This window comes from Athene cunicularia (assembly GCF_003259725.1).
Source record: "Athene cunicularia isolate RWA chromosome 17 unlocalized genomic scaffold, athCun1 chr17_part1, whole genome shotgun sequence".
Classification (NCBI taxonomy): Eukaryota; Metazoa; Chordata; class Aves; order Strigiformes; family Strigidae; genus Athene; species Athene cunicularia.
Window position 1 is genome coordinate 7,818,558 of NW_020799122.1, and position 18,327 is coordinate 7,836,884.

The window sequence follows — 18,327 nt, forward strand, 5'->3', positions numbered from 1 at the left end:
AATGATGGAAAAGCTGTGGTGAGGATGTCTCAGGTCAGGACCTGGTTATTTCAAAGGTGAAATATGCTCAGGAGGTTAAAGTCACCACTTAGGTACACGAATAAAACACTGCCAAATACTCTAAACTGTAACACAGACAGACTGAGGTCTTTTAAAATTCGATTTTTTATGTCTATTTTCACTCTGAGAGACAGTTGTCAAAGGATCAAAGCAATTCCCATTTTTAAACTCTCTCTTTCTCTCCCTCCTCCCTCTCCTCCCCTCCATTTTTCTCTCTCTTTCCTTCCTCCTCTTCCCTCTCTTTTTCAACAGGACTCCACAGAATGGAGCAAGAATGAGAGAAAAAAGGCAGACAGAAAAGCATGAACTGGAGGCTTGTTGAGTTCCTCTACCTCCTGTTTATATGGGACCATATACTAGTACAGCCCTCCCACCAGGACCCAGCTGCTACCAACCAACATGTCTCCAAGGAATTTGATTGGCTTATTTCAGACAGGGGGCCTTTCCACCACTCACGGAGCTACTTATCCTTTGTGGAAAGACATCGTCAAGGATTTACAACCAGATATAAAATATACAGGTACGTTGGTTTCCTACAACACCTGTAGCTTGGATAAGTTGGTAGGTGGTGGGAACTCAGCCAGTTCCCATGGCTCGTAGTCAATGGGAGACGCATCATTGTCCCCATTCCACCTGGAAATGCTTCTCTGGTTCTTCATGGTCCTCAGCTGGCAATGCAAATTGCTTCAAGGACTCAGATGTAATGCTCTGATAGTGAGACGAAGGCACTGTGATACCATGGCAATGTGCACAACATAGAGATAAAAAGGGACCAAGGGTGTGGGTGTACTTCATTTGTGGTGACAGAGAAGTTCACAGGCAGGTTCAAAAGCATGTTTTTCACACCAGTGTACCCATGGGCAGATCAGGACTCCTTACCAAACTCATACATGTGAACTACGAATAACGTAAGGTTCACATGGGCAAGAACAGACATAAAGATGTCAAGACACACACCAGTACGGCAGTTCTCACACTGCTGTGCATAAGCCTTACCTGTGCACTGCCTACCACAGACCTTTGCAGACTGTCTCCATGTATGAGTTGGACTTGCCCCCAGAACTGTGATCTTGGTTTAAAAGTCTTCCAATTAAAAAACTACAGAGAATAGGTAGAATTTGTATTTTCCTTTACCTTCCAGGTTTTGAAGCCTTTGTTGTTGCCTGTTTCAAGCTTTTCTTGCCAGCTGTGATATCCAGAAACAGACTTTTCTTTTCTCATTTTAACATGAAAAGCTGGGGTGCTCATATGAGCCTCCTATTAAAGCAGCAAGCGCGTTGGAGTGAAGGGGAATAAGCCAGCAAATGTCATGAGATTTGCGCTAAAACCCAAAGAAACTGCAAAACTCTCATAGACATGTGCGCATTTACATAATTATATAGTCCTGTTGAGCTTCAGAAAGACACTTGCAAACACAACCATGCAAACTAGTAGGTAGGACAGTACTAGTGAATAGGCTCCTGGCAACGTGCAACGCAGATGCACGTACACGACTGTGGAATGGGGGGAGCAGGGAAACCACATGTGTGGAGGCAGTTTTCTCCCATGGGCAGAGAGCCAAAAGCACTCGCAGAGCAATAGCAACATGCGAGACATCGTCTATGTGTGGGGAAGAAAAATGCCTTGTGCCTGTCCCATGGCCTCCAGGGAGTGCAGCATCCCCTCCCCTCGCACCAGCCCACAGAGCAAGGGCAGGTTAGCCTGGGCTGAAGATGTTGTCCTGGCTTGTCTTCTTCATTCAAAACAGCTCAGGGGGAAGACAGACCCAAAAACTAGAAATTATGCTGCTACGCTTCCACTAAGTATGTCTCACTGTCTTTGCTTCCACAGGGGAGCAGAGAAAACATGTCTTTATCAAAAAGACTTTCTTCCTGGTTGTGTATATCCCCAGTTCTCCTCCTGCCCTGCCTGACAACATACAGTCTGATCAGGACTGCAAATCTCTGCCCCACGCAATGCCCCCGGCAGCGGCTCTGCCCTTTGCTAAAGAGCCATTCAGCCCTGAATGCCACCGCAGCAGTCTACGGGGGCTGTACTGGGAGAGAAATGCATGCGGTGGATGTGTTCAGACACATCTAAGAACTGTCACTGCAGGTCAGGCCAGAGATCCATCAAGCCTGGGATCCTGTCTCTAAGAATCATGGAGAAACGGGTCTGGAAGGACCTTGAGAGGTCATTTAATCCATGCCTCTTCCCCAAGGCAGACTCAGACATACCTGTGTCACATCAGACAGAGGTTTGGAGGCAATCTCTCCTGAAAGGTTTCCCGTGATGGCGAATTCACACCCAGAGCAGGCAGCCTGAGCCACAGCTTTGCTGTCTCCACTTTTACAAAGGAGCTAAAATCTTGTTTGTATGTGAAGCCTGCAATTTCCAGCTTTATCCGCTATAGGGTGAGAAACAAATTCCCCTTTGGTTTGTAGGAGACTGATAGGAATTTGAAGGCTTATCTCGCTTTAGGATGAACTTTATATATGGGAAGCAGAAAGGGATCTGTTTTTCTCCATTTCTGCTGGATATTGCCAAAGCACTTAGGAAAGACACTTGCAGCATGGGGAGGACACAGTGTCCTCCTCCTTCCAACATGGGAGAAAAAGGGCAGCAGCACTCTGCATGCGAGGGAGGTGTCTGAGAAGGGTCTTGCAGATGGTCACGATACTGGAGAAATCATTATTCACAAAAGAAACTGGAGATGAGATGAAGTCCAGTGCAAGCAATCAGGAAGAGAGTTTAGAGACATGGCAACTCTGCAAGGGCACCCAGGGATGCATCTCATGGCCAAATACCATGCAGTAAGCTGAAGGAGGGAGCTGAGGGCTCGAGGAAATCAGCCATGTGTGTCATGGTTTGAGCTGCTGGAAACACACTCTGGGAGTAACTTTTGTTCCCACCACAGTCAGCTGAGAATGAGAGGACAACCTCGTGTGCTTCAGCAGAGCAGATGGAGCCATTAGGTAGGAGGCTGGCTAGATGTTGGAGATTCGATTGTTTTTAATATCTGTCCCTGCTGGCAGAACTAGTCACTTAAAAATTGGGCCCATGCATTTTTTAAGGAGTGTCAAAAGCAGCCTAGCTGTGGTGAATTAGTGGAGCTGCAGCCAGTTCTAGCAGTTAAGAGCTGGACTCTGAGCACACACACCCTCCAGAACATATCATTTTACTGAAACCCACAGGGGTGAAATCTCATTTTGTGGGATCCTTAAATTGACTTCGAGAATCTGTAAAGCTGTTGGGATTTTGTCAACTATTTAATTCCAACATAGAAGCCTCTTTCCTCCCAAATGATGTCTCTCAATTGCTCTTTGCACTAGACTAGCCCAAGGGAGGCACATATTCTACATTAAGGATATCGTTCCTTTCCTTAGAAAAGCAGCTGATACGGAGCATGGGAATTTTCTGTGTAGTCTTCTCTTTCAATGTTCCTTTGCTCCCATAATTTTTTTGGTTGGCTGGTTTGTTCTTTGTCCTTTGGTCAGACAGTTCCTTGGGGCACTTGTGACTTTGCTGAATGAGGTTTGACCTGATCACTGCTCTTCTCCTAAGGCCAATAGCAGCAGACCTCAAACCAGCCACAGTGACCCAGGATTTGGAGTGGATGTGAAATCAGGTGAGAGGACCTCACCCGTCCCTAATTGATACACTGTCGCCTGTTCAGTGGTGATTTCCCCTGTGTCTTGCTGTGAGGGAGAATGGACACAGCGCATTAGGACCGTGTCATTTACATTGAAAACCCACAGAGATAAAGCCACTGTCAGTGCGACACAGCAGCATAAGGCAAAATGCAGCATGTTCTCATTTTTACAGGTGGTGTTAAAAAGGAAGCAACACCAAACTAAAACATGCAACACTCCTCCTTCCATCACAACTGAAGTCCAGAAAGCTGTCAGCAGCATGCAAAGAGCCTGTTTTAGTTAGCACGGCTATTTTATACGCTGCATAAGCAGAATTGCTGTAGAACAGCATAGCTGCTGCTATCTTTTCATAGAATGCCTGGACCCAGATCTCCCACCCTAGCACAGAAAGGCAGTTTGCTGTGACAGCCTCCAGAGGCTCATTCCCTCCTTCTGTTTATTACATTCTAGGAGATTTTAGGTCTCTTTTCTTGTAAACTTGGACCACCGATCTTCCTGCTACCCACAGTCAAGGTTTGCACCTTGCATGTGGTATTAGGAGGAAGGCAAGAAAAGGGGGAGATGTTTTATATTAAATCACGAACAGTAGGGGTAGATACAATTTCATTAAGGAAGCACATTAATCAGCATCAATTCATACTAATAAGGCTGGTTTAGGGGGGCCTCTGGCAGGAAAATGCTGCTTTGATCATTATCTGTGCACTCTGATGCTAATGCAGATAGGATGGCAGATGCTGAGAGTGGTTTGTGGGATGTCTGAATATTCATTATCACTATCCTTGTTGTTGTTCCTAGTCATGAGAGCCTTGGCTACTAGGTACTGCACGAAGACTGGCAAACAGATGAAGCTCAGCTTGGCTTTGGGACTAGGGCGCTGCTCAGACCAGAAAACAATCCTGTTATCACAGGACAGTAGTTAACAGCTTCAGTCCACTTCTTTGAAGTGGTGTCCTTTTTTCTTCTCTCAGAAACTGATTATGTAGCTACAAGGCAAAGCAAAAGAGGCAGTAGACTGAGCACTTGAATACACTATGCAAATAGCCGGTCAGAAGCACTGACACAGAGGCATTTCGCTAATGATGCTGCTCAGTTTAAACAAGTTCTAAAAAATCCAATCTTTTCTAGAAAAAGTGACGTGAGACACAGGAGGCAAAGAAGGAAGTGGTGAGATGGTCTCATCCTACCCAGTAGACAGGCTGCCATTGCCAGTTTTCCTACAGCAAAGCAGGGACAGGACACACTGCCTAAGAAAGAGGGACTCGCAATCAGACTGGCAGAGGGGTAACACAGGCAGGATCTATATTTTTGCCCCAGACTCATGGTGTGGCTGTGGGTAAGCTCACGGTGCCTCGGTTCCCTCCTCACCCCCCTGAGAATGAGAGATGACAGCATTTGTCTGCTCTGCATTGCTGGGCAGACTTAATTAAATGCTGCAAGACGTTTGGACGTAAGGGACGACAGCAATATAAAGAGGATGATCAAACAGGGCTGGAAGGGGAATGTGCATATACAAGAAGAAATGTGGATTTTCCACGTGTGGGAGTTTAATTCTATTTTCTGAAATGACAGTAGGGACAGGGAAATCTGGCTCTCTGTATAAGAGAGCAGGGAAACCCTGGGGTATAAAAAAGAGATCTGCTCGCCTTGCAACTTCTCCTGCAGCGGGACCATTTAGAGGCTGCCTAAATTCATGAAACCCACAAATACAGAATAATTCTGAGACCTCTGCCAAGTCTGGATAAAATGCACGACAGATTCAAAACTTAGTGGGGGATGTGGCAAGAAACCAGCCAGTCCTGCCCCATCCCTCCACCTACAGAGTGACAGGACAAAACTGATTGCTTACGTACACTCATTACAGTAAGGTCCCTGGATATATAAAAAGGAAATACAGCTCCTGAGACAGGAAAGGTTGTGAGTAACTGGCTCCACAAGCTAAGTATAAATTGGTTGAGATGGTGCCTGGGGAAAAAAGGCTTTTTTTTCTTTCCCTCAAAAATTGTTTCATCAGGAGGGTGGTGCAGGTTTGGGACAGGTCAATGGAGAGGTGAGGGGTATCTCCATCCTTGGTGGTTTTCAAGGCTTGGCTGGACAAAGCCACAGCTGATGTGCTCAAGAGCTGCTGATAGTCCTGCTTCAAGTGGGAGGTTGGATTAGGGACCCTCAGGGTCCCATCTAACCAACATTTCTGTGATTTCCCTGTTTCTCTGATTCAGAGTGGACACTAAACTGGGTGCTCATAAAGGGATTTGCACTGCTGAATGCATTCAGCCACACTAGAGATTTTTATTTAGTCCTAGAAAACCCACAAATCTGAACGGCTACATGCTCTCTAAATGTGTCGTTCCCTTGGCAAAGAGGAAGAGAATTATCATGAAGCGAGGATCTTTGCTGTGCATGTAGCATGGGCTACGATTGACTTAGAAATGCATACACTGTTCTGCTACTTAAATTTTCCCTTAGAGGGAAAAAAAAAAAAAATTAAAAGGAAAAAAATTTTGGTCTCACAAAACTGTCTCACAAAACTTTCAAACTTTTATGGCACCACAAATTAAAAACAATGAGCCAGATTCGCTGTGACATAAATATGTGAAGCTGTTGACTTCAAGGCAAATTCACCAATTTATTGGCCGGAGAATCTGTTTTAGCATATCCAGCATGGCCCACTGCCCCAGGACCTGCTTACACAGAACCAGGGTTTATAAGGCTGCTTGCCCTGGCTGGGAGCATTATGAGCTTTTATTATTTCTAAGCAAAAGCAGAATGCAATTCCTGCCTTCAGGCACTGGACTTGGACAATCTGGCTAGTGAATGTGAGCTTTCTGTGACTGTTTTTAGCAGCTTCTATTACAGAAGTTTTGCCTTTCCTGACCAGACCTTCCAGGCAGGTTTCATGCAAACCTGTGATTTCCAAAACTGAGGAACTGATCTGGCAGAAAACTAATTTGGCAAGAAAAAAGAAAAACAAAACAAAACAAACAACCAAAACCCAAACCTAATTTTCAGCTAGATCACTTTTCATTCATTTCACTCATTCATGGTGTGGTCAGGTGATAGTAAAGGGACAAGACTGTGGATAGAGCTAGAAAGGGGACTAAGGAGACTGGTGAGACTGCTGTTTTCAGCAGCAATGTGGATTAAAGTTGTATTAAAGTGGTTGTGAGAATGCATGCTAAGTTTTGGCAGAGACAAGATCTACTACAGCTGCTTCCACCATTTTTTCAGTCCATTCTTCTCCCACCTCTCCACTCCTCACTGACTCTTTTTGCTGTCTCTCTGTTGTATTGAATTTAATCTACTGGTCACTAGAGCTGTACAAATAATTGTTTTTGTGGTTCACTGGTTGTACAGAAGAAAAATAACATTAAAATGGGTTGATCTGCAATGGATGTTTGTTCAACTTTTCAGTAAAATGAAAAAATCAAAATGTTTCATTTTAGGCTCAGTGAAAGGTCTAAGCTTTGATGTTTGTTTTCATTTTAGTAATCTAGTGAAAAACTTTTTGTTTTCAATTTTTAAGGCACAAAATTTCATCTCAAAACACAAAGTCAACCAATGCCACTTAAAAAATGTCAAAAGGGAAACATTTTGATTTTGGGTGTATTTTGGTTAGCTGCTTGGTCTCCAACTTGCTCATTCAATTTATGTTGAATTTGCAAGTAGTTTTGACGTCCTTGAAATAGGGAAGGAGGAAAGAAAAAAAAAAAAAAAAAGACTGGCTGTCCTTATTATTCTCTTTGAGACTTTGAAATCTTAAAATTCCCCAGGGTTCAGCTTTGACTTCCCTTGAGTTCAGCTTTTAGCATCTTAGGATAAAGAAAAAAATTTCCCCAGCACTGCTGGGTGAGGGAGCCAAGACGAGCAGTAGAATTGCAGCTTTGCCGTGGGAAGGCACGTGCTTGTTCAAAATGAAGCTGGATGCTGCGACCTGGGTGAATCTGACTAAGACAAACTGTACAACACGGGCGCAGTCATAGTTCCTCTCTCACACACACATCCTGGCAAGTTTTCACTCCTGTTCCAGTTGCTTGAATGCCTGAAGCATCCAAACCAGCACCATGAAGGTTCTTCTCAAAGAGCATTAAGGTGATGCTTTGCACTGGTGCAAATTGATAGGCACTGTTAGGCTTTTTAATCTTTGCTTTGGCTTTTTTAGTCATGCTGAAGTTCTGCTGACAAGGTTTTCCTATTAGGTTTTTATGCTATCTGTTTAAAGAGGACATCAACTTTTATGTTTTCCAGTCAGAGGCAAGGCTTTTTTTAGGAGAGGCAACAGCAATTGAAGGACAGAGGGAGCTGAGATGAAAGGAGGCTCTTGCCTCTGCGTGGAATGAGCAATGGAAATCTGTACAGCATTGCATGGCAAAAAATACAAAATCTCCATAGTTTACATTATGCATGTAAACGAGTGATGTACATTGGTTTGTAATCAGTAAATGCCTTGTAAATAAATGTGTGTAAACCAAAAATCTAAATCTATTTCCATAGTGCATGTAAACAATGAACCTTCTAGTGTTCTCTTCAATGTAAATGTTAATCTAAAAATGACATTACTACAAGTTTATGCAACTTTACAAGAGAGCCACAATTTACATTCCTGTCTCACCAGCTCTAACACAGCAGCTTGGCAAACACGAGCCATTCAGTGATGGGCATAAACCAGGCAATTCCATCACGTAGCCTCTCCTTTAGCCACAACCTTCATTCTTCATGCAGTTCAGGGACCAGTGTTGTTACATTCCCCGCATAATGCATCTCCCTGCGTATGGGAAGCTTTTAATATATTTGCATAAGCAGAATAAAGGCAGGAGTGGGGGATGGCAGGGGATGGCTCGGGCTGAGCTGTACAGCGCTTAGTCCTGGGGGTGTTGGGCTGAGCAGACAAGGAGCTTGGCCCTCTTGGGGCTGGAGGAGCAGCTGCTCTGGCTGCGTTTAAAATCAGATGGCGAGGGCTTGCGAACATCACTGGCAGCTGCAGGACTTGACAGAAGGACACACCTCTCCTTCTCTTTGATATTCTTGAGAACAGAGGGCAAACAGAAGCATAAATGGCACCAGCCTTTGATATGCTCAAAGATGAGAAGACATGGGAACAGAACATCTGTCCAAGTTTGGGGAAGGGCAGACCCTCGTCTCCATGTGGCAGCGCATGCCCAGGCCATAGGGAATGGCACAGAAGCAATACAGTTGATAAGTTTGTATCTGGTAGGGTGCGTGGACACCGGGTGTGGTTAGGACACACCAGTTGCTCTGGAGAAAAGCCTGCACTTAAGCTGTGTGCCTAGAAAGGTGGATCTCACTGGTTGCCCTGCCTGCTGGCCAGGGTAAGCTCTGAGTTGGATGGGCTGAGGTTAGCACTGTTCTGCAGAGCTGCATGCTCAAGCACAAAAGTTCCCTTTCTGAATCCAGAATGAAATATTTTAACTGTGCTCCAAATGAATCCCAGAAGGAGCACAGACAAATATTTTGAGTCGCTGAACCTTTCCAAAGAGATCTGCATCCTGCTGGGCTCAGAGGGAGCTGTCTACACAGTCCCCTCTGAGACCTGGTTGGGTGGGGGGTTCTCTCCCCCTTTGCATGACAAGTGGAGGGCTTTGCCCAGCAGGGCTCCCAGGGCTGCTCCCCAGCATGCTGTGACAGCCATGACTCTGCACGTTCATCTCGGGTTTCTTCAGACCAGCAGACTATGGTCCAGTGGCTTGGGAGCATATTTTAAAGGTTAACAAGCCAAGGCAAAGCCTTCACTTTTTTTTTTTTTTTTTTTCTGCTTTTAAGTCAGGCAGATGCTTATTTCAGCAGAGAAGCTGTTACATTAAAAAAAAAAAAAAGAAAAAGAAAAAAATCATCCTGTTAGATGCATGGAATAATTTTGTTCTGGCACCAGTAGCACTGGGAGATGGCATGACTGTACCTATTATAGGGGTTTTTCTATTTCTGGATCCCTCTAATGTTTCCCTTGGGTTCCAGAAAGTAGGGTTTTTTTTCCTTTCTTTTTTGCTGATTGCCACCCACCAGCCTCTGTAAATGGAACAAGATGCATCCCACTGGGGCAGTCGGAGCCATCCGGGCTGGTTTACCATGTTAAACTACTAAGCTCAGGTCCTGAACCCAAGGACACATCTGAAAAGAAACCCAGGAATCGGCTTTGCTGGCAGCAGGGAGCGAGAAGGGTTTGGGTCAGCTCTTTGTGGCAGGCTCTCCTCTCCGGGCAGCATGCAATCAGACAGGGTGGCACAGAGCCAGCCTCAGCCTCCCGCAGCACGCGTGTGCCCGGCGAAGGAGCTGCCCCAGCAGCACCGGCCTTGGTGCAGCCTTGGCTTCACCTCCAGAGAGGCCTGGGCAGGCGGTACCTCTCTGCTCCCGGGGCTCGGGGGGAGGCAGGATTTCGGCTGCACTAGGGATGGATGGGGTTTGCTAGTGACCAAGCCTGGAAGCTCTGTGTCTTGGGGGATCAGGCCCGATTTCACACCTGCAGCACTTCACATCCACCACCGACACGGCCACCAAAGAGAATTTACAGGAGGCTGCAGTGAGGTTCCCTTCACCAGGGAGAAATTTTTGCTGGTTCAATACATCCCATCAGGTGGGAAATACAGAGAGAGAGGGGCAGGGACAGGTGGCAGCGGTATTTACACCCAACTCGCTGTCTGGGCTGGAGGCACTCAGTGGCCCAGGGTGCTGGCAGGAGCTGCCTCCTCCTGCCTCCCTGCCTCCCTGGGTCTCAAAGCGCTCTGAACAGGACAGAGATCCTCCCTGTCCCCCACGCTGAGGCGTGGGAAAGCTGCTGACTTGTTCCAGCGCCTGCCCAGCAAGGGAAGCCTCGAGGTCTGACACCGGCCGCTGCGAGCGGGGCAGGGCTGGGGCATAGCCGAGGGATGGGATTCTCTAAAGTCGCTGCTGTGCTTCTAAATCAAAGTCCCGCTGACAGCACAGAGCACTAAATGCCTGCCTGGGGCTCTGCTCCTACAGTCATGTGACGACATCAGAATTTAAGCTTTAATTAAGAAACGAGTGAAGGGAGGGAGGGAAGATTCTCTAGCCCTTATGACTGCAAAAGAAAGCTTGGAAACATGACCTGAGTGCAACCAACATCTGCTTTAATGTGCAGATGGCTCCCAGCAGAGGGGTAAGCAGCCGGGAGAAGAAGCCATTACATCAAATTCCCACCAGGTCAGGCCTGCTTGTGCTTCTGCTTGCAGTGAAAGAGCTTACTTGGAGAAAGGAGAATTTCAAAAAAAGCTGTGCTACGGCAGAATTACACCAATATGCCCCCTCTTGGTATACGTGGCCCTCATGCAGCCTTGCAGGGCCAGATTTTACCCTAACACAGCTTCTGCTTGTGGACAGCCACTGTCTAGAGGTGGCAAGTGCCAGCTGACTGCCCCTGTGATCCTGCGGGCTGAACCCTGCCGATGGTGTGGGCCACTTTTTAAGCAGTGACATGAAAATTCTCTGCTCTGGGATTATGGCAGCAGAGGTTTTGCCTCCTGGAGTTCCTTAGCCCAGACCGAAGGGACTCTTTTGTTATGCCTGTATGGCATGCTACCCTTCAATACTTGCTGGCCCAAAAATCCATGCTGTGCTTTCTCCTGCCATCAGTTTCAGCAAGGGCAGGGAGCAACTAGATATTTTAGAGAAAGGAGAAACCTCTGGATGCTCTCCATCTCCCAGGGAGAAACCTTTGGCAAAGTTCTTCGAAGAAGAACCCTATCTGCTGGCTACTATCTCATCTAGCATACCAGCATCTGGAGGTTCAAATATCCCCGATACTGCAACAACCTCTCATTCCCATGAATGAATGTCATGAAAAGCCAGTGGAATAGCTGTTCCCCTATAACATATTGCTGGGACCCCTCTCTGGACTCTGACTGACTTAGTGATAGCTCTTGCCAACATTCTGACACTGACGCGGCATGAGATCTTGTCGTTTCTGCAGTAGAAGTGCCCCCGTGAAAGCTGCAGAGGTTTCATGCACTGGTCATGACTGGCAGGTCTGCTGGAGCACAGACTGGATTTAAGCACTGGTTTCATCAGCTGAGAGTCACTCAGGGGATTCAGCTTGGGTGAGGATGCAAACACTGACCAGTGAGGGACCCACCTCCCCACCTGGAGGTGGAAGAAGCAGCGTTATGTTAGGAGGGCAAAGGTGTTTTCATTGTCCATGCATCCCTGTCCAACCTCATTTTGCTTTTCCTCCTCTTTACTTCATACTGGTTCTTTCCTGCTCAGCAAAGGAAAATCTGCCTATTGAGTATTCAGGATTAAATATTTCAGCGTTAGCTTCCAGCTCTTGAGCAAAAACCCAGAAAGAACATTACTTTTTACTCCCTTCCAAATGTCTGGGGCTCTCCCTGGGGAGTGCAGGCGCACAGCCTGGGTAAGGCTAATAAGAGAGCTTGGTACACAGGGAGAACTGCGTGTTGCATGGTTAAGAGCAAGCAGGAGAGACAGGAATAAGAAAACAAGATTGTTAGCTTCATCTCTGCTTAAAGCTAAATGAATAGTCCCCACCAGACTAATAGATTCTCCTTGCATTTTGTCTTCCTTCTCCATTTTCCTCCCTTACCCCCCATTCATGCGCAGACTGTGAAAGTCTCAGATTCCCCCCTCCTACCCGTAAAAGACTCCTGACTGTTTCTTGGGAGTATTTGATATTTGAAATCTGTGCCATACCGATTCAGCAGGCAAGTGTTGCCGAGTCACATGATGAACTGTATCTCAAGACTATTTAATGTCTCTTCAAAGCCCACACTTTTAGAGTCCTGTGATTATGTAAGAGTCTCAACTCTCAATTTTTAAAGTAAGTTTATGGCCCTCATAATTGCAGAGGAAAACTTGATAATACCACTCCTACATACTCAGAAAGCAGAAGGCAAAAAAGAAGAAAAAAAAAATCCTGAAGTTTATCAGATTTAAAAAGTCTCATGAATTTTAAAACCAATCTCTTAATTCTTTTTTGGAGCCTGACTCATGATTTTCAAACAGTTAGCAATATGGCTGTAGGGATTGTAAGGCTGGTTTGTTATCTTATTAGATAACTTACATAAAATATCCAAACCCATGGAGACTCAGAGATTGAGTATTGCACTCCAGTACACAGCTGGAGAGAACAGTGTCTTTTCTTCTGTATAGATGCTGAGGATCTCCTCTTAATCCAGGTCTCTAGTCACTACTGCAGCATAAATATTTCCCTAAATTATATTAGTGCTAATCATGTGAATGAGAATAGCCATAATATTGATCTTCATAATACTTAGGTTATTAAATTTGAGTTTGAAGGTAGTTTTGTGGGGCAATTCATAATAGTAAATCTCGTCAGCATGCATAAGCAGGGAAAGCAAGCCACAGAGCAATAGCACTGCAAACCCAGAGAGAAATATATTCTGGAGTCTTCCATCCTGCTACAAGATTGCACACCGAACAGAGACACGTGAATAAATTAGCAATGCCAGAACTGAAGTTTTGTTAATTGTTTGCTAATCTCGGATGAATCTAATTGATCTGAAAGGGGAGAAAAGCCTTTGGATGTCGAAAAAAGCTTGTTCCAATGTTTCTATGAGGTATATGCACCATCCAGGGGCACTTTATTCCTGTAATATTTACACACACACACAAAGACAGGGATGCTGGTGTGATAAAACAAAGGGGGATTGCCACTGTTACTGTTTAGTGGTGGGTTTAACTTCCTCATACATGTTTACATCCAGTTCAAGAGCCCTGCATACTGAAGAGGTAGGGAGGTAGCAGTGCATACCATGCTTGTAGCAGTCCACAGAGCCTCATAGATGCCTCTGTGCAGACAAGAGCATTGATGTTCGAGGGGCACACAGATATTGGGGTGGCCAACGCATCTTGCATGGCCTGTGGCAGATTAAAGGAAATCTGAGAATACTTTCCTGTGAAATGGCTCTATAATAGGAGACACAAAAAGTCTCACCAGCTCTTCTAGCATATAACAAAGGGGGAGCCAAGAGTGTGGAAGAGGCTGAATGCTACGACATGATAAGCTTACAGGACAAATGCCAACTGTATTTGGACTTAATTTTCTTCTGCAGAAGAGTCATAAAAATAAGTTTATTGTTTTCACGCCTGGGGACTGAGATATTTGCATCATGTCTTTTATAAAAGACAGTGCTTTATCTCCCCACTTGAACACATCAGCTCCACTGGTGACTGTCTCCTGTATGATTGCGGGTGAGCATCTGAAGGTAAAGACTTTATATGCATGGGTGCTGTCTGCTAGCTGGAATAGAAGTATCAGCTCTCTGTCAGAGTCTCGCAACTGTTTGTAACCCTGGGGTGGGATTTTCACTCATAGTAGTGGGGGCTGTGCACCAGAAGGGGAACAGATCTGTGAAGTTCAACAAGAATGGAGAAAGGCAAAAGACAGGGTGGCAAAGTCTTTGCATTTTAGGTGTAATAAAATTGTCTCAGTGAGGTAGAAGAATATTTCCTCTAAAGTAAGGTTTTGTCAAAAGGCTTTATTTTGTTAGTAGTATAGTGTTTCAGTCTGGTGAATTGGACTCAACACATTTTTGAAGTCCCAGCCTCTCTGGTCACTAGTAACTATGGCGAAAAGGAGAGATCTAAGAAATGAGTTATTTTGACAAAATTTTGTCTAGTGAAAACATTACAAGCTGTTTCAGATTCTTCCAGCATGGAACAAAGCCAGATTCTGCAGCCCTGAAAGTAGCTACAAAAAGGAATAATCTCCCGGACAGCTCCAGCTGCAACTGAAGTAGGAGCTCTCCCAAACGTGAGCGATTTAAGCTTTGTCTGGAGACACAAAACCGAAGCCCTTACCAATTACAGATGAGTTATCATCAGGTGCCACAGGGACAGTGCAAAGGGACTGAGTAGTAAAGGATTATCCAGTGCACACAGAAATATTGAGCAACTCACTACTACCTCCTATTGTACTCATGCCAGTGGAAATCCTTCTTAGAATGGCATATTTTATTCAATTTTTAAGAGCTCTCAATTTTTCATTTAGTAAAGGAAGTTGGAGCAGCGTCCAATCTGTAATCAATCAGTCCGCCTTTGCAGAAAAGCTCTGAGGAAGCGCTCTTGCTCTTTGGTCCTTTATCTTCTCTGTGAACTCACAGAAATTATATTTCTGAATGGGATTAAGAGTGAGGGAGAGGGAGAACTACAGTCAGGGCAATCCTCAACTAAATCTTATAGACGGCCATCCTGTAGTGAGTAGCCCTACTGAAGCTATCCCCAACCACAACACTTCTTCCTCCAGCGAGAAGCAGCAGATGATGTTTCAAATAAGCTTGGCCCCGACTTAAAAAAAGGTATTTAAGCACTTTGTGTGAGTACTTAACTGCCTAAGTGCCAAATTCCTGTAGATTTTAGTAGGCATTAGAAAATCAGGAGATTTTGATCAGAGTCTGTCACAATCTTAAATGAGGCCATCCATAACATAAGCCATGAATTTATTATCCCTGGTAATAAATCACTGGAAATACACAATGATAGAAGGAGGAATAGCAGACACAACTCATCCAGGGATCTCAAAGCTCTTTGCAGCCATTACTTAAGAGTTCCTTATGATAGCTGAGGAAAATGCTGGGTTTTGTTTGTTTGTTTCGAATGAATAAATTAATCATTAGTAAAATATTATGCAGTTCATCAAATATATTATTCACTAGCTATTTGTCAAAATAACAGCTCAGTCATATATTATCAGAACTAAACATTTATAATGTGTGTATATCTAGTCATCAGATGATTTATTCAGGCTTTTGTAGAATGAGTTAGTTATTGACCAGTTTAAATCACTGCTCCCTTGGGAGGCAGAGCTGTATTAGGTTCTGAGCTCTTGCTAAAACTTGGACCATCTTTTTTGTTGACTTGTTGTTCAGCACCTGACACCACAAGCCGAGTCCTGTGTGTGAGATTTCTTTTGACACTACCTCAATAATTCTGTTTATCTGTAGCCAATGCCAAGTCTATCTCAGGTAGGAGAATTCAACTACTTATTCAAGATCAAACTGTGATCTGAGTTCTCCATGTTCTTGTAGGACCAATGCCTGAACCCAACACCAAGGTCCTCATCCCTTCTTAGATATCTCAACTCTTTGGTGTCTCCCCACCTCCCAGCTGCAGGAAAAGAGGGTTTAGGAATCCCAGTTCACTGCTCCGTGTGATAGATCACACAATTTCGGTAACACTGGGAAAGAACAGAGGAGCCCTTTACCAGGTCCCTCCCAGCTCCCTCTCCCATGCCAGCAAGCTGGCCTCCTTCCAAAAGTGCCTCAGCAGAGAGAAGCTACGTGACTGACACTCACTGACTCCCCTTGTTGTTCGTGACCAGCATCCCAGAAGGCTGCAGCTTCTTCCATGCCTTTATTGGTGTCAAACATCACAGCCTCTCCCCTGGGTTTTATTAGGGAAGCTGATGCCAAATCACCCAGCTTCCTCCTACTCGATAAAAAATGTTTATAACCCAGTAAATTCTAACATATCAGCAGCTTGTTATGGAGGGAAAAGGTCACTGGGAGAGACAGAAAAAAAAAAAAAAAGGTGCCCTTCCATTGGAAATTCTGCCTGGGTATATATGAAGGAGTCAGAGCCAGGAAAATATCTTTTGATATGATAAAGTCTCATAATAGAAAATGTTGCTGCAATACAGGCCTCGTTTCTTCAGATAAATATTTAATATAGATCACTAAAGATTAATCGAGTACAGAAAAGAGTCTTTCCTATGGTTGGTGTAAAGAAAACATCTTCTCGTTAATTTATTATGGAGCCTGAAATGAGAAAAATCCTATAGAGAGAAATGCAGGGTACGGTTTCCATAGAGAAGCAGCGCACCGCACCAGAATTTATTTAGTGTGTGGGCAGAGGCCTTCCCAGAACCAGCTGCAGCGTGGCGTTCGCATGATAAAAAATCCCAATGTAGGAAGAAGCCTCACAGTCTCATCATGTTTTGATGATCCGACTCCTGCAGATCCCAGGGTTTCCAGAAATGGTGAGACAGTAGGAACTACGGGCTCTGGAGAGCACGCTCCACCCTGGATGAAGACTGTACCATGGCCTGTGTAACTTCACAAGCTGCTCCTCCTGGAAAGGGCATTCAGTCCTCTTGGAGTGAGGTGACACCCCAAGCTCACTGCCAAGAGAGGAGCCCCCAGTAAAACCGTGAAGGCTGCTTGCTTTAGCCAGAAGTCCCATAAGCACCTCCCTGACGATTTCTCCAAGGCATCGTGGCCATTTCACACTGTGCTCCTACATGTATTGGGCAGAAAAGGATTTTGGGTAGTGGTGTGAGATTTCCATCTCCCACGATGCTTGGATGCGTTTAGTCAGCTACATTTTGATGAATAAATAACACGATCCCTTTGTTTTCTACAACATTGTCCATAGAAACCATCTCCCCAACCATTTTGCAGGATTAAATGGGACAGTTACAGAGAATAAATCATAAATAACAGCAGAGACAGTATGAGAGAGAAAATAAGAGAGTCACAGGCAATGGAGGAGAGAGAGCAAAAGATACAATTTCAGCTGAGACTGAAATGGAACAAAGAGTCAGTGAGATAGAGAGATACTTGAAGGTTGTTCCAGATGGCCAGCCCCACTGATGTGAAGCCTCTTGCACCACCAGCACCTGCCACGTGTGACTGAGGCGTGACCGCTTGCTCTTAGACAAGCAGTGGAAGTGGGCAGAAGAATCTGGCAGATCTGTCTGCGCTCAGGGATGGGGGGAAGAGAGGAACTCCCTCCTGAACTGCATGTTTTAGAGACTAGAAACAACTCGGGAGAGAGGTAGGCTGTAACACTTTTCCACCTCTCCAACAAGCTAGGTCTAGTTGTTTCTCCAGAGGTGGTACCTTCTCCATTTTCCTACTTGACCTTTTCCTGTGGACACCTTCCCTGTTTTGGAAATGTTTGTGTCAAGCGTTTGACAAAATGCTAGTCCACATGTTTAGCTCTCCCCAGGAGAAAGGCCAAGGGAAGGAAGATTGAATGCCACCAGTCAGACCCTAGTCACGCTGCTCTGTGCATTGCTGGGAGGCATTCAGGAAATGTAGCCAAGAGGAAGATGGAAAAAGTATTGTTAGAAAAGAGTTGCCTTTAGTTTTGTGGTATACGCAATGCAGAGTGTCTCTTCTGCTGCTGCCATGCCTAGCTGATCTCACAGGACAACTTTTTTTGGCTCATGTGGAAGGCTGTGGAAGAACAGAGAGGCTTTAGCATCTGGCATCACAACCCAAGGAACATGGGACTAAAAGGACCCTCCAGGCTTCCAGTCTCCCACTCTGCCAGGCACATCATTTTGCCATTTGAAGAATGTTCCCCCCTAAACCTCTGGGACAGTGTGGGTGGTCCCTTTGCAGAGTACATCTCCCAGGCCTCGACTGCTCCCAGAACCCAAGTGACAACTGAAAACCTAAATAATAATTCTCTCCAGTTCTACCACAGGCTGTTGGACTCGATACAGGTGTGACTGGATGGCAGGCTCTAGCCCGGGGCCATCGAGGGGAAAAGACTAACAGATTTTTAGTAGCAGCAGGGACTGTTTCAGTCACCTAATATAAAACTAATCTGCGTTTAGAACATTTATTTGTGGCATGTGGCACAGATCCGGTTAGAAGAATCGCAACAGCTAAACTACCCCCAGGAT

The 18,327-nt window shown here is 45.2% G+C and overlaps 1 protein-coding gene across 1 annotated transcript in view; it reads left to right on the forward strand.

Annotated features, from left to right (window-relative positions):
* Nucleotides 1-312: 312 nt before the first annotated feature.
* The window catches only part of BRINP1 (BMP/retinoic acid inducible neural specific 1), a 59,671-nt gene continuing 41,656 nt past the window's right edge, over nt 313-18,327 (forward strand). Inside the window, exon 1 of the mRNA XM_026860391.1 lies at nt 313-580. Coding sequence (XP_026716192.1) covers nt 363-580 — 218 coding nt within the window. The 5' untranslated portion in view covers nt 313-362. The remainder of the gene's footprint in view (nt 581-18,327) is intronic.